The sequence below is a fragment of the Lithobates pipiens genome, unplaced genomic scaffold (genome assembly GCF_037356315.1).
Source record: "Lithobates pipiens isolate NorthernLeopardFrog02 unplaced genomic scaffold, aLitPip1_a1.2 Scaffold_16, whole genome shotgun sequence".
NCBI classification, from domain to species: domain Eukaryota; kingdom Metazoa; phylum Chordata; class Amphibia; order Anura; family Ranidae; genus Lithobates; species Lithobates pipiens.
The window spans coordinates 471,011,810-471,037,151 of NW_027507748.1; the positions used below are offsets into that span (position 1 = coordinate 471,011,810).

General features: G+C 40.8%; 1 protein-coding gene across 3 annotated transcripts in view; it reads left to right on the plus strand.

The window, feature by feature from the left end:
• Positions 1-2,972: 2,972 nt before the first annotated feature.
• The window catches only part of LOC143983356 (protein-lysine methyltransferase METTL21E-like), a 45,204-nt gene continuing 22,834 nt past the window's right edge, over positions 2,973-25,342 (plus strand). Inside the window, exons 1-3 of one of the 3 annotated variants that reach the window (XM_077482930.1) lie at positions 2,973-3,139; positions 3,230-3,365; positions 3,824-3,891. In XM_077482930.1, coding sequence (XP_077339056.1) covers positions 3,876-3,891 — 16 coding nt within the window. In that variant the 5' untranslated portion in view covers positions 2,973-3,139; positions 3,230-3,365; positions 3,824-3,875. Of the gene's footprint in view, positions 3,140-3,229; positions 3,366-3,823; positions 3,892-6,274; positions 6,320-25,342 lie in introns of all 3 variants that reach the window. The other 2 variants (XM_077482931.1, XM_077482929.1) reach the window with 2 other exon arrangements.

Below are 25,342 nucleotides of genomic sequence, written 5' to 3' on the forward strand. Positions count from 1 at the left end.
CTTATAATTGGTATTGCTAAAATTACGAGTCCCCCCGGCTCTGTCTTATAAACGGGGGTGGTGGCAGTTAAAGGGTTAATTGTGTAATTAGCCCGGTGACAATCGCTCTCAGGCTGCCCGCACCTAGATTGTGGTCCCGCAAGCTGGAAAATCTTTGTGCTGGGTGCAGCTGAGTGTGGCATTGTTACGTAAGTGACAGCGGGGTGTAAGGTTGGCCGGTCCTTTGTCGCCAGTTAGCGAGGAGGGCAGGGATCTGACACCAGCGTTCGTCACACCGAGTACCTGAGTACCTGTCCCAGCCCATCTGAGTACCCGAGTACCTGTCCCAGCCCATCTGAGTACCCGAGTACTTGAGTACCTGTCATCCCATCTGAGTACCTGAGTACCTGTCAGCCCATTTGAGTACCCGAGTACCTGAGTACCTGTCAGCCCATCTGAGTACCCGAGTACCTGTCCCAGCCCATCTGAGTACCTGAGTACCTGTCAGCCCATCTGATTACCCGAGTACCTGAGTACCTGTCCCAGCCCATCTGAGTACCTGAGTACCTGTTCCAGCCCATCTGAGTACCCGAGTACCTGTCACAGCCCATCTGAGTACCCGAGTACCTGTCACAACCCATCTGAGTACCTGAGTACCTGTCACAGCCCGTCTGAGTACCCGAGTACCTGAGTACTTGTCACAGCCCATCTGAGTACCTGTCACAGTTCATCTGAGCACCTGAGTACCTGTCACAGTTCATCTGAGCACCCGAATGCCTGTCACCAGCCCGTCGGAGTACCCGAGTACCTGTCACCAGCCCGTCGGAGTACCCGAGTACCTGGCACCAGCCCGTCGGAGTAACGGAGTACCTGTCACCAGCCCATTGGAGTAACAGAGTACCTGTCACCAGCCAGTCGGAGTACCCGAGTACCTGTCACCAGCTCGTCGGAGTACCTGAGTACCTGTCACCAGCCCGTTGGAGTAACAGAGTACCTGTCACCAGCCCGTCAGAGTACCCGAGTACCTATTTGCAGCCCATGCCTCATAGAATACACATTGGGGTGTTTGCTTTACAAAATGGGGTCATTTTGTGGGTAATTCCATTGTCCTGGTGCTCCAGGTCCTTCAAAAGTGTGATAGGTAGGAACGAAATGAGATGTGTAATTTATGCTCCTAGATTCCTGAAGGTACCACTTCCATGTTAGACCTCTGTATATGGCCAGGCTTTGTAAAAGTCTCACACATGTGGTATCGCAATGCTCAGGAGGAGTAGCAGAATGTGTTTTGGGGTGTAATTTTTGTTATATACATGCTATGTGTTAGAAATATCTTATAAATGGACAACTTTGTGTAAAAAAAAAGATTTTAATTTTCTTTCCACGTTTTCTGAAGACTTGTGTAAAAAAATTAACCATTCAAAAGACTCATAATGCTTCATAGAATATACTTTGGGGTGTTTGTTTTCCAAAATGGGGTAATTCCATTGTTCTGGTGCTCCAGGGCCTTCACAAATGTAATAGGTCATTAGGAAATTAGAGGTGTCATTTATGCTCCTAGAACACCTGACTGCACTACCTGCATGTTGGGCCTCTGTATGTGGACACGCTGTGTAAAAGTCACACACATGTGCTATCGCCATACTCAGGATGAGTAGCAGAATGTATTTTGGGGTGTAATTTTTGCTATGTACATGCTTTGAGTTAGAAATATCTTATAAACTGACCACTTTGTGTAAAAAGAAATATGTTTTCATTTTCTTTCCACGTTTTCCGAAGACTTGTGGAAAAAATGTTATTGTTCAAAAGACTCATTATGCCTCATAGAATATACATTGGGGGGGTGTCTGCTTTCCAAAATGGGTTCATTTTGTGGGTAATTCTACTTTCCTGGTGCTCCAGGACCTTCACAAATGTAATAGGTCATTAGGAAATTAGAGGTGTCATTTATGCTCCTAGAACCCCTTACGGTGCTCCCTGCATATTGGACCTCTCTGTGTGGCCAGCCTGTGTAAAAGTCCCACACATGTGGTATTGCCATACTCTGGAAGAGTTGCAGAATGTATTTGGGGGTATAATTGGAAGTATGCATATGCTGTGTATGAGAAATAACTTGTTATTATGACAATTTTGTAAAAACAAAAAAAAAATTCTTATTTTTCCCAAGAATTGTGGGAAAAAATTACAACTTCAAAAAACTCACCATGCCTCTTAATAAATACCTTGGACTGTCTACTTTTCAAAAAGGGGTCATTTGGGGGGGGGGGGGGTATGTGTACTTTCCTGCTATTTCAGAGCCTCAAGAAATGAAATAGGCCGTCAGTACATCAGGTGTGATCAGATGTGATCAATTTTCAATGATTTGCACCATAGCTTGTAGACTCTATAACTTTCAAAGAGACTAAATAATATCCACTAATTTGGTTTATTTTTACCAAAGAGATGTAGCCGTATAAATGTATGCCCAAATTTATGAACAAAAATGACTTATTTACAAAATGTTATCATAGAAACTAAAAATTTTTTTCAAAATTTTCACCCTTTTTTCACTTATGTCCAAAAAATAAAAAACCCAGCGGTGATTAAATACCACCAAAAGAAAGCTCTATTTGTCTGAAAAAAATGATAAAAATTTTGTTTGGGTACAGTGTTGACTGAGTAACTGGCATTCAAAGTGTGAGAGCGCTGAAAGCTAAAAATTGGTCTGGTAAGGAAGCTGTATAAATGCCCTGTATTGAAGTGGTTAAACCCTGTTCACTTCATCTCTGTTCCTATCCTTTAATAAAGCCTGCATTAAGAAATCAGTGTCATAAGATATCTGTTTCATTAAAATGCAGCAGGTACACATACAGGGATACTGGTTTACTTTTCTTTCCCTCTGAGCTCTAGTCCATATAAGCTGTCTTGAGCACAACTTCACTTGCAGCCTTTTTCTGGAATGTTCTGATAGGATGTTTGTGTCCAAGGCACAGCTGTCAGTATCAGGATTCATAAGCCTTGCCCTTGTACGGAGAACATCACAGTGACATTACCAGTGTGTAACTTACACTAAGAGTACGCTGCCTCTGGAGGGAATAGCCAAGGCCAATATCCAAAGTGTTTTTCGACAAGGAATGTTTTTATTATCCTGACACCCCGTGGCTTCAAGTGGTCCAAATACAAGGTAATGTCATTGTCATGCTACTTAGCAATAACTCACTAGCTGAATATGTCTCGGTTCTGTAAAGCTTTTAATAGAGGTCACTTTTTGCAGATCACATAATCATGACAAGAAGAAGCAGGTGATTGACTGTGAACCTTAACTAACATAGCAAATTAAACATTTAGCAGTGGAGACTATGCTGAATGGGCCCTTACATCTCCTATAAAAGAGTAATAACATAAAGAATGTATGTGTTTGTTCCTTTTTATATTAAGGTTTCACTTATGTGTTTTTTTAATATTACTTGTATTTAGTATTATTATTATTATTATTAAGCATTACTAATTCTGAATAACATACTGAAAAATGTAAAGGCCCTATAATCATATTCTGAGAAGATGATCTAAAAACTGCTATCAGTGAAGACATAGGCTCCTTGCTTTTTGACATGCTAATGTCTCTCCAGAATTAATCACTGAGTCTTGGAACGTTGGCAAAGCAACGACTTTTGAAAAAATGAAATTATATTTATATTTCCTAAGCAGCTTGATTATTTTTTTGCATTATACATGTATGAGTATATAAACCTTAAATGGTAGACAAAATCAATCTCCCAGCAGGCATTTAATTCTACTAATATCATATGGGTTGCATTTTACTTTAAAATAGCAAAAAAGCTAAAATGGTCATTTACATTTTTTACAGCTTTGAAGATTAAGGTTAACAAATAGTAGATACTATCTTCAGTAACATCAAAATGAATGAGGAAACAGGTATGATCAATTTTCATTTCTATTTAAGGAAATTACTGTATATTGAATTTAACACTATAGTTGAACCAGCACATACCATAAATGACTGAAACCAGAAACCTGCTCAGCATAAACCTGCCTGGTGCCCCAAGGACTAGGCCACAAGGACTTTCCCTGTGATGAAGACGCTGTCATGTGACTTCCTCAGCATTCCATAGTGTGTCAGCTGACCTCTGTGGGTTTTTAAACACTTCCTGGAGCAGTGTGGGTGTGTTTCTCAAGACTCTGTACAGTAGCGAGCTCCTTCAAGGACAATTCTCCTGGTGGCACATGCAATTTAAATTTTGCTTAAGTTAGGAAAATGACCTATGCACCCTGTTCTGATTTTTGATCATTAAAAAAATTAATAAATAAATTGCACCATGTTAAAAAATGATATTGTAATGAGCCTAACACAGCTTTTGAATATATAACTGCTATACTTTTTCTTCCACAGAAAGATTTTGCCATGGTCTGTGTAACATAATTCTGTTGCTAAATACAACCAACATGGTGGCTGTGTGCACTAAGGCTGGCGATACATTATATCATTTCCTTGTACAATTTTTCTTTAGATTTACCAAAACTACATTATATGAGGTCAATCCTAAACACTTTCAATTTGTATGCAACCAGGCCAGCCCTTGTACTACATAGTTGAAGGTTAATCTAAAGGAAATTGAACAATAAAATTGTACTAAATACAATGGGTATAGAAAAGAATCCCCCCTATAAAATAATCAAATTGTATTGCTTTTCAGCCTGAAATTAAGTTTTTGTTTTATCCAGCTGTATTTACTCAGTGCAACTTATAGCATCCAAGTGAAAGATATAACATCAAAATGTCAGAAAGCAAAAAACAAAACATAAAAACAGAATCACTGAGTTGGAAAAGGGATCACCCCCTTATGTCAGTACTTTGTTGGACCACCCTTTGCATTAGTTACAGCCTTTAGTATGTTGGGAGATGTTTTTATTAACTTTGCACATCTAGACTTTACAATATTTGGCCACCCTTCTTTGCAGAACTGCTCAAAATCAGTTACATTTGATGGTGACCGTTTGTGGACTGCAGTCTTCAAGTCATTCCACAGATTTTCAATGTGCTTTAAAGCCAGCTACACCCTACAGTTTTTTTTTCAGGCAATCCAGAGGATTGCCTGAAAAAAAAAAAGTGTCAACTCGGGTCAGGGCCGCTGTACTAACCATTCGAGGTCAGGTCAGCGATCTCCCCCTCCGAGCTGTTGTGTTCTGACAGGGAGACACCCACCCCCCTTCCTGCCAGAACACTCTGATCAGTGCCCTCTACCATTGGCTGAGAGGTCTGATGCTAGTTTACCAGAATGCACATCTGACAGAAGTTGGCAAAATGGCTGGCTTCTGTTGGACAGACAGACATACACAAAGAATGTCGGTTGTTTTTTTGAACAGGCAAATGTCTTCCAACATTCTGCCGTGTGTATGGGGATTTAGTTTGGCCTAAGCCATGCAAGAACATTCACCTTTTTCTTCTTCAAGCACCGTGTGATAATTTTTGTTGTGCGCTTTAGGTCGTTGTCATGTTGGAAAGTCAACCTTCTATTGACAACTTTCTGGCAGAAGTCAGCACATTTTCCTCAAGAATTTGATGGTATTTTGTTCCACCCATTTTTCCTTCTATGCTGACAAGTGCTCCATTCCCTGCTGCAGAGAAACACCCCCATAACAGGATATTACCACCTCCATGCTTTGCTAAAGGAATGGTGTCATTTGGATGGTGAGCTGTATTGGATTTCTGCAGACATATAGTTTGGTGTTGAGGGCAAATAATTTATTTTTAGTCTCATCTAGTCTGGTCAAACAAAATACTGACATAAAGAGGGTGATCCTTTTTCCAACTCAGTGATTCTGTTTGCTTTTTTTGGGGTTCTTTTGTTCTGACACTTGGGTGTTATAAGTTGCACTAGTTAATACAGCTGGATAAAACAAAAACTGTGCCTGTCTTCACTTCAGGCTGCAAAGCAACAAAATGTGATTGATTTAAAGGGGGATGATTCTTTTCTATACCCACTGTATGACCAGCTTTATACTAACTAGGGTCCTGTGAAGCAATGAGTACATGGGAAGTGCTATCCTGTGCTTTACAAGTCCCGCCATTCTATACATGTCGCAAAATATTATTGTGTTAATATTGCTGATTTAGTAAACGTGCTAGGATTTTGTTACAGTACTCTATCATGGAAGCACCTTGTTTTAAATGGTTGTAAAATATAAAATACATACAATGAGAAAAATTATGTAAATATTAACTTAGAAACTTTACTAATAAAACCATTATAGTTTTTATTTATTACCATTATCTGATGCATTTGCTCTATATCCATAGAAAACACCCCAAAGTCTCTCTTACTGTGAAATGCTTTGATTCATTGTAAGTACGTGAATGTCTACAACATGACCATTGTGATTGCACTAAGGCTACTCATAAATGTTAAGATTGCCTTGTTTCTCAAGCAGGAAATCAACCAGTTAATCTGGTTGAAAAAAAGACCAAAGCCAAAAAAGTTCATCCAGTTCAACCAATAGAAAGGAAAAAAAAATTATATAATCCTATATACACAATCCTATACTCACAGTTGATCCGGAGGAAGGCAATAAAACGGAAAAGTATCTTCACAGTAAGAGCTGTGAAAATGTGGAATAGACTCCCTCCAGAGGTGGTTCTGGCCAACTCAGTATATTGCTTTAAAAAAAGGCCTGGATTCTTTCCTAAATGTACATAATATAACTGGGTACTGACCTATATAGGCAACGTTAATCCAGGGAAAATCCGATTGTCTCTCTGGGGATCAGAAAGGATTTTTTTCCCTCCACTGTAGCAAATTGGATCATGCTTTGCTGGGGTTTTTGACCTTCCTTTAGATCATCTGTGGGTGAAGGATTGTGTAAATGGGATTGCATTTTTTTTATTTACATTTTTGGTTGAACTAGATGGGCTTGTGTCTTTTTTCAACCTGACTAACTATGTAACCCCAATAAAGCATGATCCAATTTGCTTCATCGGGGGAAAACAATTCCTTCCTGATCCTTCAAGAGGCCCGCAGATATTCCCTGGATTTTACCTATAAATATTAGTATCCAGTTTTATTATGTATATCTAGGAAAGAATCCAGCCTTTGTTTTTAACCACTTGAGATCCGCGCTATAGCCAAATGACGGCTACAGCGCGGATCTCCTTTTCCGGGACTACGTCTATTGACGTCGCCCCGTACACGAGCGGCCTGCGCGCCCCCTTAGGGGCGCGCGCGGCGCGATCTGTGATCGGCGAGTCTATGAGACTCGCCTGATCACCGATCCGTGCAAGGGGTCGATCCGACCCCTTATCACGTGATCAGCTGTCAGCCAATGACAGCTGATCATGTGATATAACGGAGCCGGTAATCGGCTATTATTCCTCCTCGCGCTGTCAGCGCGAGGAGAAAAAAAAAAGCCGGTCAACCGCGGCCGTGATCGGGACATTAGTCCCGATCATGGCCAGCCCTGCTAGTGCCCACCTGCCCCCTGCCAGTGCCACATTAATAAAAAGTAAGTGCCCCCGTCAGTGCCACCCAGCAGTGCCCATAGTGCCACCCAGCAGTGCCCACAATCTGCCTCAACAAAGGTGCTGCACCCCAGTGCCACATATCCGTGCCCATCAGTGTCATCTACCAGTGCCCAGCAGTGCCGCCCATCAGTGCCCAGCAGTGCCACCTATCAGAGCCACCTATCAGTGCCACCTATCAGTGCCCATCAGTCCCATCTATCAGTGGTACCTATCAGTGCCCATCCGTGCCACCCATCCGTGCCACCCATCTGTGCCACCCATCCGTGTCACCTTATCTGTGCCCATCTTTGCCCATCAGTGCCGCCTTATCTGTGCCCATCGGTGCCGCCTTATCTGTGCCTATTAGTGCCGCCTTAACTATGCCTATCAGTGCCCACCAGTGCAGCCTATCAGTGCCCACCAATGCAGCCCATCAGTGCCCACCAGTGCAGCCTATCAGTGCCGCCTCATCAGCGCACTTCAATGAAGGAGAAAAATGACCCATTTGCAAAATTTTATAACAAACTATTAAACATGATTTTTTTTTTTTGCATCTTTTTTTGTTTGTTTAGCAAAAAATAAAACTCCGAGCTGTAATTAAATACCACCAAAAGAAAGCTCTATTTGTGGGAAAAAAAATGATAAAAATTTGGGTACAGTGTTGTATGCCCACGCAATTGTCATTCAAAGTGCATCAGCGCTGAAAGCTGAAAATTGGTCTGGGACTGAGGGGGGTTTAAGTGCCCAGTAAGCAAGTGGTTAAAAACAATCTACTGAGGTGGCTACAACCAGCTCTTGAGGGAGTCTATTCCACATTTTCACAGCTCTTACTGTGAAGAAGCCATTTCGTATTTGGAGATTAAATCTCGTTTTCAACAGACGTAAAGTGTGCTCCCTTGTCCTCTCTGATGACCTTAAAGTGAATTACACCAAGTTCACTATATGGACCACTTATGTATTTGTATATGTTGATCATAAACCCCCTTAATCTCCTCATCTCAAGAGAGAATAAATTCAGTTTAGCAAATTTTTCCTCATAGCGGAGTTCCTCCATGCCTCTTATCAGTTTGTTTGCCCTTCTCTGCACTTTCTCCAGTTCCCCCGATATCCTTTTTGTGAACTGGTGCCCCAAATGTAACTACATATTCCAGATGACGTCTTATTAATGATTTGTACAGGGGCAAAATGATCTCTCTCTCTGCAGTCCATACTGTAGTTCTCTTAATACAAGAAAGGATTTTGCTCACCTTGGAAACTGCAGCTTGGCATTGCATGCTATTATTAAGCTTACAATCTACCAAAACACCCAGATCCTTTCCCCACCATTGATTTTCCCAGCTGTTAGTATGTAAGATGCATGTAGGTTTTTAGCTCCCAGGTGCATAACTTTACTTTTAACAACATTAAACCTCATTTGCCACATAGTTGCCCAAGTAAACAGTGCATTGAGGTCGGCTTGTAAGTTGGAGACATCCTGTAGGGATGTTTTTCCACTACATAGCTTGGTGTCATCAGCAAAGACTGAAATGGTACTCTTAATCCCAGACTCCCATTAAGGGTCCCAACACTAAACCTTGGGGTACACCACCAACAACAATCCTAGACAATTCAGAGTATAAATTGCTAACCTCTACTCTTTGAGTATGGTCTTTTAGCCAGTTTGAGTTTTCTATCCATTTACAAACTGATCTTTCCAAGCCTGTAGACTTTACCGTACACATTAGCTGTATGTGGCAAACACTTTTGCAAAATCTAAGTATACTACAGTATATCCACAAAAGGCTCGTAATAGTGTAGTGCTAAACTAAAATAAAGTCCAAGGTGACAAAAGTCCATATAGATGTGCAAAATAGGTGTTTGCTACTAGGGGTGCACCGAATGGAAATTATGAAACGATACCAAAAATAAAGGATGCACTAGGCTGAAAACCGAAACCGATACCAAAAATGACAGTTTTTAAAAAATATTTCAATTTTTATATATAATTGTAGTATATCCAACTTTTAATATCAATTTAAATTAATATGAATTTATTATTTGCCATTATTGGTACCTTTAGTGCAAGAAAGGTCAAGAAAAATGGAGTCTGCAGTCTCTAACCATCTCTTGTATCAAGTCCTCAGTCTCTTACCATCTCTTGTATCATGTCCTCAGTCTCTTACCATCTATTGTATCATGTCCTCAGTCTCTTACCATCTATTGTATCATGTCCTCAGTCTCTTACCAACTCTTGTATCATGTCTGCAATCTTAGCAAAATTTACATTCTCTGCACCTCTAGCAGATATGATACAGGAGATGGTCAGAGACTGCAGACATGATACAAGAGATCAATGCCTCACCAGTGTCCATCAAATGCAGCCCGCCTGTGCCCAGCAGCCTCACCTGTGCCCGTCATATGCAGCCTGCCTGTGCCCAACAGCCTCACCAGTGCCCATCATATGCAGCCTGCCTGTGCCCAACAGCTTCACCAGTGTCCATCATATGCAGCCTGCCTGTGCCCAACATATGCAGTATGCCTGTGCCCAACAGCCACACCAGTGCCCATTATATACAGTATGCCTGTGCCCAACAGCCTCGCCAATGTCCATCATATGCAGCCTGTCTGTGCCCGGATCAGAGTGGTGATCTCCGTGTGAACAGGGTTTGAATTGCTCAGGCCGCAGTAATAATGTGCAGCCTCCTATGATCACATCGCACTGATTCAATGTGTCGTCTATCACAGAAGGCAGGATATTGTTACTATGGCCTGGACAATTCAGCTCCATGACACACGGAGATCGCGGCAAGGAGGGAGGGGAGGAGGAGGGAGTGGAGGACTGGGGCATGCCAGGGTGACACTCCCGCAATGGGGGGTACCTTGGGTGGACCCCGCCCCCTTTCGGTATCGGCAATTTTTTGCTATCGGCCGAATAAAAAAACTGGTTTCAGCCTATTCATTTTAGGCAGCTGAAATTTCGGTGCACCTCTATTTGCTACAGTGGTATGCATGCCTCAAAGGCTCACTGACACCCAAGCACACTGTCTCTTACCCTCCGATATGGATCCTTAAACAAGGATCAAATGCGCAATGGATAACACCCCAATGATAAATTGCGAATGAAAAATGCTTATAATAGCATTTTTGTGCTGGCTTTTGGTAGAGTTTTAGTAGCTTTAAGGAGCTTTTAGCATTTTGGAGCATTTAGCATTTTTGTTCTGCTGGAAAAAAAAAAAAAAGTTTTTCTGCTCCTAGACGCTGAAGCTCAAAAAACGCTAATAGCTTAAAGTAGTGTGCATGGAGATATATACGATAAAACTATTAGCTTCTAGGAGCAGAAAAATGCTAATAACAGCTTCTAGGAGCTTTAAAAAAAAATGTGTGCATGGAGCCCTAATGTATTTGAATAATTTTTTGGGGTTTGTATTACTCTCTTTTGCAATCTGTTGTTCGTTTCTGAACTTTTGCTGCCTTGATTTTCTTTATATATATTCTGTTATATTCATTGTTAACATTTAAATGATGATAGTGTTCCTTCATATTTATTTTTTTAAAAGCACTTTTCTTATTATTTATATTTTTTCCCCTTATCTTTCCATTTTTGTTGTTTACAGTGAACATTAAATGAAATCATGTCATGGTCACTGTTACCCAGATGTTCCTTCATATGAACATTAGTAATACGTTCTGCATGGTTTGATATTACCAGGTCCAGCAGAGCATAATTTCTTTTTTTTTCTTTTTTATTGGTTTTCTTGGTAGGTAACACAAACAACATTAGCCCTCACAGGGGTAAGATCAGCAGATCTTAGTCATACAACATACATTAAAATACAAAAAAAAACAAAAAAAAAAAAAAACAGATAACCTCCTAATCTACAACCTATCATTTCTAGTTGGGACCTCTATGAACTGGACTATAAAATTGTCCTGTAATAGATTTATATATTTTTGGTCTTTAAATGTGCCTGCAGTGTCATTACTCCAGTCAATATCATGGTAGTTAAAATGCCCCCCATTATTATCACTGTCCCAGACCTTGCAGCCCTTTCTATCTGTGCAAGAAGCTGTGTCTCCAACGCATTAACACTGGATGGCCTATAACAAACTCAAATGATAGCTTCATCACACTCTCCATCAACTACTGTAGGTCCTCTTTCACACTCACTTTGAGATCACTTCTCAGAGACTGACACCGCCACCTTTACGTTTTACTGTCTCCCCAAGAGAGCATAGCCAGGAATATTAATAGCCCAGTCAATGAAGCCAAGATTCAGCAATACCAAATAAAACCAATAGCAATACCAAATAAATCATAGTTGTCTTCGTACTACTAAGCTTCCAACTCTCCTATTTTGCTTGGCAGACTTCTGGCATTGGTGAGCAAACACTTTAACTCATTTTTTTCTTGTGTTTTGCATATCATTTTAGTAGTACAAATATTATTATCATTTCTAAAGGTTGTTTGTAAAATGGTAACCTTCTTATCACCTCTCAACCCTCCCCCCATCTTTCTTCATTCCACCCTCTATTAAGGTCTGTCACCTAACTGACCTGTATGCCGGATTGAATTCTAGTTCACGCTGCCTCTCAATCCTAGTTTAAATACTCCTCCAGCCTTCCCATAAACCTCTCCCGAGCACAGCAGACCCCCTTCTATTTAGGTGCAAATCATCAAGGGTGTTCTGTCACTTTCTGACTAAGAAAGAGAAATATGCAGGCTGCCACTGTTGGGCACTGTCTGATAAAACTAGATGCTTGGCCATCTCTCACTTCAGTACTTTCTGAGTTATGGACCTGGCTGCAACAGGCATGCCAGGAGCATCATAGTTAGGCTAAGTTCACAGTGTTGATAGGAAATACATTTTCAACTCTTTGTAAATGCCTATAGTGGATAGACGCGTTTCCGACCCATTATGTGATGCTCTCCACTTGACACATTTTTTTGGAAGGAAAACAATTTAAAGAGGAAATGATATACAGCGGGTAAAATAAGTATTGAACATGTCACCATTTTTCTAGGTAAATATATTTCTAAACATGCAATTTTCACTACATGTCGGTTACAACCCATGCAATTCATACATACCAAGAAACCAAAACAAATAAGTCCAGAAACTAAGTTATTTTTAATAAAATAGAATGACACAGGGAGAAAGTATTGAACATGCTAACTGAAATGTATTTCATACTTGGTACAAAATCCTTTGTTGGTAATGACAGCTTCAAGACACCTCCTGTATGGAGAAACTAGTCACATGCATTGATCAGGTGTAATTTTGACCCATTCTTCCTCACAGTCTTTAAATCTTGAAGGTTCCATGGGCCTCTTCTATGAACTCTGAACAACTTTAGTTCTTTCCATAGATTTTCTATTGGATTAAAGCCAGATGATTGGCTGGACCATTCTAGCAGCTTTATTTCCTTTCTTTGAAACCAATTGAGAGTTTCCTTTTCTTTGTTTTTGGGATGATTGTCCTGCTGAAATGTTCTCCCTCATTTCATCTTCATCATCCTGGTAGATGGCAGCAGATTTTTATTAGGAATATCTTGGTGCATTTTTCCATTCATCCTTCTTTCAATGATATGAAGTTTGCTAGTACAGTATGCTGAAAAACAGCCCCACATCATGATGTTCCCATCTCCAAACTTTACTGTTGGTATGGGGGTGTATTTGGGGTGATGTGCAGTGCCATTTGACCTTCAAACATGGTGTACATTATGACATCCAAAGAGTTAAATTTTGGTCTTATCTGAACAGACTATATTCTCCCAGTATTTCACAGGCTAAATGTTGTGCAGCAAGCTTTAAATGAGCTTCAACATGCTTTTTCTTCAGCAATGGAGTCTTACGAGGTGAGCATGCATACAGGCCAGGGCAGTTGAGTGCATTACTTATTGTTTTCTTTGAAACAATTGCACCTGCTATATCCAGGTCTTTCTGAAGCTCTCCACAAAAATGGTTCTTGGCTCTGGGACAACTCTTTTGATAATTCTTTTCACTCTTCTATCAGAAATCTTGTGAGGAGCACCTGGTCGTGGCTGGTTTATGGTGAAATTATGTTCTTTCCACTTCCAGATTATGGCCTCAACAGTGCTCACTGGAACAATCAGAAGTTTAGAAATCCTTCTGTAACCAATGCCATCAGTATGTTTTGCAATAACAAGGTTGCATCGATCTTGAGAGGGCTCTTTGCTTTTACCCATCATCTGATGTTTCTTGTGTGACACCTTGGTAATGAGACACCTTTCATAGGCCATCAGTTGAGACTGAACTAGCTGATATTAATTTGCACTGACAAGGGGCAGGATTGTTTTCTAATTACTGATATATTTCAGATGGTGTCTTGGCTTTCCATACCTTCTTGCACCTCCCTTTCTTCATGTGTTCAATACTTTTTACCTGTGACCTTCTATTTTATTACACATAACTTATTTTCTGACCTTAGTTTTTTTGCATGTGTGGATTGCATGGGCTGTAACCGACATGTGATGACAATTTCATGTCAATAGTACCTTTAGAAAAATGGTGGCATGGTCAATACTTATTTTACCTGTTGTATAGGCAGTGATCTGCTTTGAGGCAAGGTTGTTGTGTGGAGTGTGATCTTGTGTTTTTAGTGATTGCTGTGGGTGTGCTATTTTCACTCTGTTTTATTGCTTCTCAATCCAATTTTTCTTTTAATGACTTGAGGACCTTGGGCAAGAGATGTGTCTTAAAATCCACAACAAAGCTTATCTCTTTCCCTTCCCACCTGCTGCCATACCCCCATCAAAAGTTGACAGTTGACCAAAGTTATATATGACATCAGGTAAAAAGAACCTTTTTAGATAAAATGTACAACAGTTTAAACCCGTGTTAACCCTCAGCCAACTATAAACAACCCTAATTTACAACTACTGAATAAAGGAATAATGGGCTTTGTAGGCACATATAAAAATATACAAATTTTAATAATTCACTTACAATACATACATATACAACACAAAATTTTTGTAATGAAGTAATATGGGACACAGTGGTTTGATCCTAGAGGTAACAATAATGCCGTGTACACACAAGCGTTTTTTCCGTCGGAATAAACTCTGGAGGTTTCTCCGACAGAATTCCAACGGAATTCCACTCAAGCTGTCTTGCATACACACGGTCACACCAAAGTCTGACCATCCAGAACACGGTGACGTATAACACATACAACGGGACTAGAAAAAGGAAGTTCAATAGCCAGTAGCCAATAGCTTCCGTCTCGTACTTGCTTCGGAACATGCATCATTTTTGGTACGTCAGAACAGCATACAGATGAGTGGTTTTCCCGATAGGAATTGGTTCTGCTGGAAAAATGTAGAATGTGTTCTCTTTCTAGGCCCGTCAGAATTTTAGATGTAAAAGGTCCTAAGGGGCATACACATGATCGGAATATGCGATGAAAAGCCCAAGAAAAGTCCAAAGAATTGCTCGCTCTACATGTTTTGTGACCTGAAATGTCCCTTCTTCAGGAGCTTCAGTAATTCTATCTTGGAGAAACATACTCAAATTAAAATATAGTACAAAATTGGCATGATAGTACAGATGTGTGCTTTCTGTACTACCATGCTAATTTTGTACTGTATTTTAATAGGCTGCAATTTGATCTATTATTCAGAACATACACAACTGTAAGGGGAAGCACTTCCTGTTTTCAACTCCTCATATATACCGGGGGAAAAATAATTATTTTATGCCCTGCTGATTTTTTTAAATTTTCCTACTTAAAAAATTATAGACCCTTCAATTTTTTGTATCATAAGTGTATTTTAATCAATAGAGGCAGAATGTCAACCAAAAAGCCAGAAAAAAAACACGATACAATTGTTATAAACTGAGTTGCAGTTCAGTGAGTAAAATAAGTATTTGATCCCCAAGCAAAACATGATTTAGTACTTGGTGAAGAAACCCTTGTTGGCAAACACAGAGGTAAGACATTTCTTGTAGTTGGTTACCAGGTTTGCACACATCTCAGGGGCGATTTTGGTCCACTCTTTACAGATCTTCTCTAAATTCTTAATGTTTCATGGCCGACGCTTGGCAACTCAAAGTTTCAGCTCTCTCCATAAAGTTTCTATAGGATTAAGGTCTGGAGACTGACCAGACCACTCCATTAACCTTAATGTGCTTCTTCTTGAGCCACTCCTTTCTTGACTTGGTGACATGTTTTGGGTCATTGTTATGCTGGAAGACCCATCCACAACCCATCTTCAGTGTTCTGTCTGAGAGAAGAAGGTTCTCACCCAAGATTTTACAATACATGGCCTTGTCCACTGGCTCCTCAATGTGGAAAAGTCGGCCTGTACATTTAGCAGAGAAACAGCCCCAAAGCAGAATGTTTCTACCTCCGTGCTTGACTGTTGAGATGGTGTTCTTAGGGTCATAGTCAGTATTTTTATTTTTCCAAACACGGTGAATCTCACTCACCAACCCCGGCTTGGATCCCTCCTGAATGACTTTCCTGGCAGTGCTCCCAACTGTCCTCTTCCTGCTCCTGTTCCAGGAAACCTTTCAATGGCCGTGTAGTGAGAGGCTCCCTCCAAGCTCCCAAGCTCCAGGGCTGAGATTACCCCCACCCCAGAAAGGGGGTTCCCTCAGACCACAACAGTCTAACACTCCATCATTCAGTTCTTCCACCCGAGAACTCCCCCCACGGCAGGCTGACCATGGGCATATATAGAAGGACTGCCCCCTGCCAATCCTAGTTGGGGATTGGTCAGGGCTTCCACATACACTTCATTTCACTCCAGCTCTCCGCCCTGCCTCTTTTCCAGGACCTTCAGAAAACCAGAGGAGGCGCCAAAGAGCTGAAGCACATGCCAGTCACCTGCTACTATACTAAACCCTGCCCCAGATCAAAACCAATAGGCCTAGCTCACAGCATAGGCCTGCCTAAATTTACCTGCGCTGACAGTACAAAACAAACCCACTACTCTAGCACCTACCTAAGGTAGAGGGTGCTACATACTGTAGGCAGTCTGTGGGAGCCAGAATTATTGTTGGTTGGTAGGGGATCAAATACTTAATTTTACTCACTGAACTGCAACTCATTTTATAACAATTGTATCATGTGTTTTTTATGGATTTTTGGTTGGTATTCTGCCTCTATCGATTAAAATACATGTTTTTTTTCTCATTTTTTGGTTTATATTCTGTCTCTATCATTTACAGTGCCATGAAAAAGTATTCACACCCCTTTATGTCATGTTACAGCCAAAAAAGTAAATGTACTGTGTATATAATATATATATATATATATATATATATATATATATATATATATATATATATATATAATTTTTACACACAAACAGTGTTCTTGTAGTATATTAATCATGTTCATGATAATAATGCATTGATTATTGAATATCTATAAAATCTGAGAAGGTTTTGGGAGTGCAAAAAGTTTACTAAAATACAACCATTAGTGTATACAAGTACTGATAAACTATAAAAGGTCCAGTTGCTTAACCACTTTCAGACCGGACCATTTTGCTGGTAAATGACCAGAGGTCTTTTTACAATTTGGCACTGCGCTGCTTTAACTGGTAATTGCGCGGTCATGCAATGTTGTACCCAAACAAAATTTGCGTCCTTTTCTTCCCACAAATAGAGCTTTCTTTTGATGGTATTTGATTGCCTCTGCGATTTTTATTTTTTGCGATATAAACGTAAAAAGACCGCAAATTTTGAAAAAAAATTATATTTTCTACTTTTTGTTATTAGAAAAATCCAATAAACTCAATTTTAGTCATACATTTAGGCCAAAATGTATTCAGCCACATGTCTTTGGTAAAAAAAAAGTCAATAATTGTATATTTATTGGTTTGCGCAAAAGTTGTCACATCTACAAACTAAGGTACGTTTTCTGGAATTTACGCAGCTTTTAGTTTACGACTGCCTATCTCATTTCTTGAGGTGCTAAAATGGCAGGGCAGTACAAAACCCCCCCAAATGACCCCATTTTGGAAAGTAGACACCCTAAGGAAATTGATAAGTGGCATGTTGAGCCCATTGAATATTTTATTTTTTTGCCTCAAGCGATTGAATAATGACAAAAAAAAATTTTTTTTTTTTACACAAAGTTGTCACTAAATGATATATTGCTCACACATGCTATGGGCATATGTGAAATGACACCCCAAAATAAATTCTGCTGCTTCTCCTGAGTACGGGGATACCACATATGTGGGACTTTTTGGGAGCCTAGCCGCGTACGGGGCCCCGAAAACCAAGCACCGCCTTCAGGCTTTCTTTTTTTTTTTTTTTTTTTTTCCACTCAGTGTAAATCAATTTAATTGCTATGGGACCACCTCAGCTTTCAGCTCAGCGTCCCTTCCAACAATCACATCATAGTGGTTTTTTTTTTTTTTTTTTTTTATTATTGGGAGTGTTAGTACCAGACTTACTATTTTTCATATTAAACTTTTAATCCCTCTCTGTCACACATTCCCATTTTCTTCCTCCTCTTTTCCCCTGACCCCCACCCCCCCCCCCCCCCTCCTGCCTATCTGTGGACCACCTTTTCCTATTTTTTCCATACGTACTTTAATTTCTATCTAGTTAGTACCTTGTAGTGTCTTGACTGTGCCTATTTAGGGCTTCCTCAACCCCTCTAAGATGAGCCATTTCTTCCTAAAGTCTACCCAGCTCTTCCACTTCCCTATAATTGGGGTAATAGTCTGCTCTTCCCAGCTACTTCTCAGACATTCCATTTTGTAGGTCTTTTCTACCGAATCCACCCATTCCCACATTGACGGGGCTTCCTTCTCTTGCCATTTCTTCGGTATTAATTTTTTACCTGCATTCAGCAAATGGGGGATCACCGATTCCTTATATTGTCTGAGCCCAGTTCTTGTCCCATGGAATAGCACTACCCAGGGGTCAGCCTTCACCTCTTTGCCTGTAATCTCTTTAATGTGGGCTATAATTTGGTTCCAATAGGATTTTATTTTTGGACAACTCCACCACAAATGTGCCATCGTGCCCACCTCTCTACATCCTCTCCAACATTCCCTGGCACCATCCTGCTGAAATTTGCTTTTCCTCTCTGGGATATAGTACCATCTCATCAAACATTTAGCGCTCATTTCCGCCGTTCTAGCGTCTACCGCTGAGCCATGCACTAATTTAAATATTTTCCTTACTATTGTGTTTTCTGGTTGTGATCCTAATTCCCTCTCCCATTTTTTGATGTACGCAGGTACCCCCAGCTCTACTCCCTCTAGCAACGTTCTGTACCATCTCGAAACAATTTTCTTTGATGTCTTTAATGTACATAGTTGTTCCAAAGGGGTCAGATCTTCCGCTTTTCTATCCCGTACAGGGAGTTTTTTGATAAAACTTGAAAGCTGAGCGTACCTCCACTCATCAATTATCATCATCTCTTTTTTTTGTGCCAACTCGTGATATGGTGCTAATCTCTCCCCTTTCATTACATCTTTTAATTTTACCTCCTCTCTAACCCAATTTCCTCCTATTTCCTGACACCCTGGTAAGAAAAAATTATTATTCTTTAATGCTATAAGTGGTGAATTGTATTTTCCATTAAATTGCCTATATATCTTATCCCAAATCCGCAATGTGTTTTGTGTAATATTATTCCCTTCCAAAAATACCCTTCTCTCAAATGGAGGATTCCAAATTTGCTTATCTAATTTTGTTCTACATAAATCGTGTTCCAATCTCACCCATCTTTTCTCTACATTATCTCTTATACTCCATTCACTCACTCTAGACACTACAACAGCTTCATAATAAGTCTGCGCATCTGGCACTGCTATTCCACCCCTGTTCTTTGGTTGTCGAAGTGTCGCTTGGGCCACCCTAGCTTTTTTATTTTTCCAGACGAATTTCATTAGTATAGATTTTAATTTTGACAAGTAAACATTAGGCAGAGAAATAGGGAGCATCTGAAACCTGTATAAGATCTTAGGAAATATTATCATCTTTAATGAGTTTATTCTTCCCAGCCATGATAATGCCCTATAGCTACACCTTTTACATTCTGCCTGTATCTCGTCCAGTAACGGGATATAATTACAACGGTACATTTTTCTCTCTGTTTTTGCTAATTTTATCCCCAAATACTTAAGCTCACTCTTCCACGGTAGTTTCCAATTTTGTTGTACCTTTTGTGCCTCTCGCTTGTTCATGTTAATATTCATTGTCTCCGATTTTGACCTATTTATTTTAAAATTTGAGACCTCCCCGTATTGGTCAAGTAGCTTAAATAATTTAGGCATCGATGTCTTTGGGTTATTCAGGTATATTAAGATATCGTCCGCAAACGCGGAGTATTTATATTCAACTTTTTCCACTTTCACCCCTTCTATCCCAGGATCCTCTCTTATTGCTGCCAGGAGTGGCTCTAAGGAGAGCACAAACAGGAGGGGTGAAAGCGGACAGCCCTGCCTTGTACCCCTCTCCATTTCAAAAGGTTCCGACACATACCCATTAACTTTTATACATGTCTTTGGGTGCTCGTACAGTACCTTTATCCTCTGTAACATCTTAGATCCTAGCCCCATCTCCTCTAATGTCTTAAACAGAAACCCCCAGTCTACTCTGTCGAAGGCTTTCTGTGCGTCCAACGACAGAAGCAGACTGGGGGTTCCACCCTGTCGCATCCTTTGAAGCAGGAGGAGTGTCTTTATTCCGTTATCCTTTCCCTCTCGTCCCCCTATGAAGCCCGTCTGGTCTGGGTGAACCAGTGAAGTCATTGACCCCTTCATTCGCTCTGCTAGTATTTTAGCATAAAGCTTTGTATCCGCGTTTAACAGCGAAATCGGCCTGTAGCTGGTACACTGTGTAGGATCTTTGCCCTCCTTCTGTATTAGAGTAATTGTAGCCCTTAAATCTTCATTACTTATTCTATATTCTTCTCCTAGGCCGTTCATATACCGACACAATTGGGGAACAAGGGCCTCTCTGAATGTTTTGTAATATAATGTTGTGAAACCGTCTGGTCCCGGGGATTTTCCTGGTGCTGATTTTAATAGTGCTCTTACTATTTCATCTTCCGAAATTGGCCTTTCAAGTATATCCCTTTCCGTGGGGGTGATTTTAGTCAGAGTAGTTTTCCCCAGAAATTCCCTGATCTTCTGCTCTTTATCTCCGTGTTTGACCTTTTTATTGCTGTCTGCAAATATCTGTTCAAAGTATAGTCTGAAAGTTTCTGCTATATCTTTGGTAGTATAGAGCACTTTTCCATTTTTATTCTTAATTTCCCCAATAAAATTTTTCCCTTTTTTCTTTTTTAACATTCTGGCTAAAAACTTACTTGATTTATCTCCCCATAGATATTGTTCCTTGGCCAACCCTTTAAATGCCTTCGCAGCTTCCTGGTCCAAAAGGTCCTTCAGCTCCATCCTTACCGTTAATAACTTTTTAAATACCAGGTCTTTTTGGGGCAGACTTTTTTTTTTATGGTCTTGTTCTAAACAATGTATCTCTCTCATTAATTTATTAATTTTTTCGGCTCTCGTTCTTTTCTTTTTAGCTTGTAAAGATATCAGTATTCCCCTTATATAGGCCTTATGTGCATCCCACAACATGTTTCTTTTAATTCCCTCAGTATCATTAAATGTAAAATATTGATCGATCTCACTCGCGATTTTTATCCTATCCTCCTCCCTAAGCAGTAGCTCTTCATTCAACCGCCATCCAGAGAAGTTCCTCCCTATCCTTGAGATGTTTAGGGATAGTTTTACCGGGGCGTGGTCTGAAAGAGTCATCACTTCTATCCCTGAATCCATCACATATTCCAGTAGCCTATGATCTAAAAATATGTAGTCTATGCGTGAATACGTCCCATGGACTGATGAATAAAAGGAATAATCACGTGACAGCGGATTCTTTGCTCTCCATACATCCACTAATTGGTTGTTATATAGCTTTGAAACTATATTTTTGTGTGCTGAGCTTCTCATCTTTTTAACCTCCGAAGAACTATCTACTTCCGGGTTGAGGCCGAAGTTCAAATCTCCCATCACAATTACATAACCTGCTTTAAAGTCCATAAGTTTATATAATATCTTATTTAAGAAACTAATTGGGTTACTATTAGGAGCATAAATATTTACTAAAGTACACTCCAATTCCTCTAATGTACCCTTTAGGAACAAATATCTTCCCTCTGCATCACACATTTTTTCCTTTAACTGAAACCTTATTCTTTTGGAGAACCCTATCGCTACCCCTCTACTTCTGGCTGAAATAGTGTCGCTATAGAACCAGACCGGGTAGTTATTGGAATATAATCTAATGTTTGATGCGAGGGAGATATGAGTCTCCTGTAGAGATATAACGTCGGCCTCATAGCGCTTCAGTTCTGCTAAAATCGTATGTCTTTTTATTGGGGTGTTCAAGCCCTTCACATTGTAGGACATAAATTTCAAACCATCTATTTTACTATTGCCCATCTATTTGTCCTACGTTTCTCTACCCTACATAGGTACTTTTTATCTTGTTTACTAAGGTGGTCCACATTTTTATTTATTTATTTATTTTTTCCTTCCCTCCCCCACCCCGCTTTCCACTTTACTTCCCTTTCCCCCCCTTATACCTTCCAAACCTCCCCTATCCACCCCTCCCTCCTGCCCTTCTTTGCAGCCCCTACCCACCTCCCTCCTTGCCTCCCCCCCCCCCCACTCCCCTGGCCTATTAGCGGCCTTTGTTAGGTTAATGGTCGTACAAACCCCTACCATCTCCTAATCTATTTGTTAAGAGGGTTTGGGGCTTTTCCACCTGCGCCTCTCCCGCCTCTCCCCATAAGACGGGAGGTATTAAATCCCACATTCTTGTTTACATTTATATTTTCCTTATTTCCTTCCCCTTTTCCCTCCCGTCCCTTCCCTGAACCCATTTTTCCCCCTATAGTGAGCCCATTACTCCATCTGCCACCCGGGGAGTATAGGCGGGCGTATTTCCAGTTTCTCACAAAAATCTTCCAGATCTTCCGGGAAAACCAGCTTCGCTGATTTACCGTCTTTGTTCCCTATTAAGCAAGCAGGAAAACCCCATCTGTATTTAATGTTCTGAGCTTGCAGTTCATCTAGTAGAGGTTTCAGATGTCTTTTCCTTAGGAGCGTCTCGGGTGCCATATCCGGGAATATCTGTATTTCTCTTCCTTCATGTACATGTGGGGTTTTTCCCCTTAACTTTTTCCATATTACTTCTTTTTCATCAAAAAATGTGAACCGCACTATTATGTCTCTTGGTCTATCCATATCTCTAATTCTTGTTTTACCAATTCTATGAATTCTATCAATCCTTGGTAGAGCTCCCATCTCATTTCCCCAACAAGGGGCAAGAATGCTATTTAGTATTGCTCTTAGGTCTTCGCCTTTTGTTTCCGGGATTGAGCGCAATTTCAAATTTTTCCTTCTACTTCTATTTTCCTGGTCTTCCAGTTTATACAGCGTATTCCTTTGTGTTTGTTGGAGTATTCTTAGTTGATCTTTAATTTTGTTTAGTTCTATGGCTTGGAGATCTACACGATTTTCTGTCGCTTCTACTCTCTCCAGCAAACCGCCTAGGTCTTCTCGGAGCCCCCTGATGTCCATTTTAATTGCATTTTCTAATTTTGAGAGCATCTCCGCCATTTCTCCTTTTGAGGGTGGAAGGTCTTCTGTCCTTATTTCTTCCGTTTTGCTGCTCTCCCAGTCACTTTCCATTATTGTGTCCTCACTGGTATGTTGTGTTCCACCACCCTTATGCTTGCCCGATCCCTTCTTGTACTCTGATATGGTTAATTGTCTTTTATCCAGTCCAACTTCTTTGGGGCTTGCTCCTTGTGTCATATATTGTTGGATTGACGTATCAAGACTCTTATCTTTTATGTTCCGAGCGGCTCCACCTTTTGCCATCTTATTTGCTGACTTACTCATGATTCAATCTATCTCCAGATTATGTGGATCCTAAACACCCCGATAGCTCTTTCCCTTGAATCTTAGTTTATCGATGGAGTCGCTTCCTCCAGCGACTTTCCTTCTATGAAACTGATCGTCCAGATTACCTCTTTGCTCCCCAATTTTACTTAGGGATTCTCAACCTTTTTCCCCTCTATGTCTGTGTTCCGCTGGCAGAACCCCTTGGGGGACCCTTGCCAATAACTTCTTCTCACAGAATAATACACTGCACCCCGTTATATTTTATCTTAATTTCTTCCTCCAACCGCGCCGATCCTCCCCTAGGTTAAAGCCTATGGATCCTGGGATTGACGAGTCACCCTGATAACTTGTCAAGTGCTTGGTGCCTCCTATCTTTCAATAACCAGCTTTGCATAGAGTATCTTGATTAATTTCACAGATAGAGGGCAAAGGATTATCTATATCTTATCTCAGGGGAGGGGGGGGACCGTCCAGCCATTTAGGAGCTCATCTCTATTCTCCGCTAAGGACAGAACAATCCCTTGAAAAGGGAAGGTAAGATATCCTGAATTCAAGGAAAATTTGTAGTGATCTGATATACACCAGGAGAAAAATAAAAAAAAACCCTGTAGTCAAATCATGCAATTTTTCCTCTTACTGTATACTATATACAATATTGCGAGCGATTCAGGTAATCTGCTCAATTTCCTGTTGCGGAGACAATATATCCTGACGGCGAGGGATAAAGGAAAAAAAAAAAAAGACAAACAGGAAGAAGAGAGAAAAAAGAAAAAAAAGAACTTATGGTAGCATTGCAAATCTCTTTGCGATTATTCCTCCAGCCATAACTTCTCCTCTTGGGTTTTTTTTTTAAGTCAGGTCTGAATATCTGGTCCGCTCTTGTGTATATCCGAGACAGCAAGAAAGTGAGGATAAAAAAAAACCTTTTTCAATCCCACACCATTAAATCCGCACTCTGATGCATGCATACTGATTTTCTCATCAATGTTGCTCATTTAGCATAAACGTCTCGTCAGCCGGTACATTTATCCCTGGAATAGAGGCAAACTTCATATACTTCCTCCACCTATCTATACGAGGTTTGTCCTGACAGCAGGTATTTATCCCCTCATTTTGAACTATGCGACTTTTTCTCACGTATTATTTCGCATGTACAGATGTCGCATGTACTTGCGATAGTCTATGCGGTATTGTTGCAGTTTATTTTAGGGAGGTAATACGTGTTAACCCTGCGGGTCCACCACTGTTTAGGGAAACACCTTCCAAGTTGTCATCTCCTGGTATACTGAGCGTAGCGAATTACCATAAGCATATACACTGCAAGCACGGTCCTATTTAAGTTTATACAACCCTGCAATGGTTTCCCGCTGTAGATACTTTACATTCAAAACTGTCGGTGGAAGCATGCAGCCAAAGAAACATATCCACAGTAGGGCTTCCTTATCTGCTTAACAAGACTCCTTTTGACCAGCAGACATTTAACCCCATAGGCACGATATTAATTCCCCTGATTAGATATATTTACACTGCAACAATTTTGTGACTTTAAAAAATGTTACCTTGCCTTGTCCATGCTGTGTCTCACTGCTCTCCTACCAGTTCCGGGCTCTAGAGAGTCTCCTCCATATGCCTCCAAAGTCCTGCTGTATAGCCAGTGGGGATCCGTTGTGGACTCGAGCGGCGGGGGAGGGGGGGGGGGGAGGGGGGGGTGAGCTGGCCGAAGTGATGTAATACGGCGGCTGGAGAAAGCTCCGTACTCAGAACGCGAGATGTTAGCAGCACCGCACCGAGGGCTTCCGCATGGCTGGGCTGGGATCTCTCACCTCCCCGCTCCTAGCCATCTCTTGCTGTTTGATCGGTGGTGCGGTGAGCTTAGCGCTGGCAGGCCCCTCCCCTCAGGCGGACGCTACGTCCTCTCGTAACACATCCGCCAGCTGATGTGTGACAAAAAGTGCCTTCAGGCTTTCATATGCC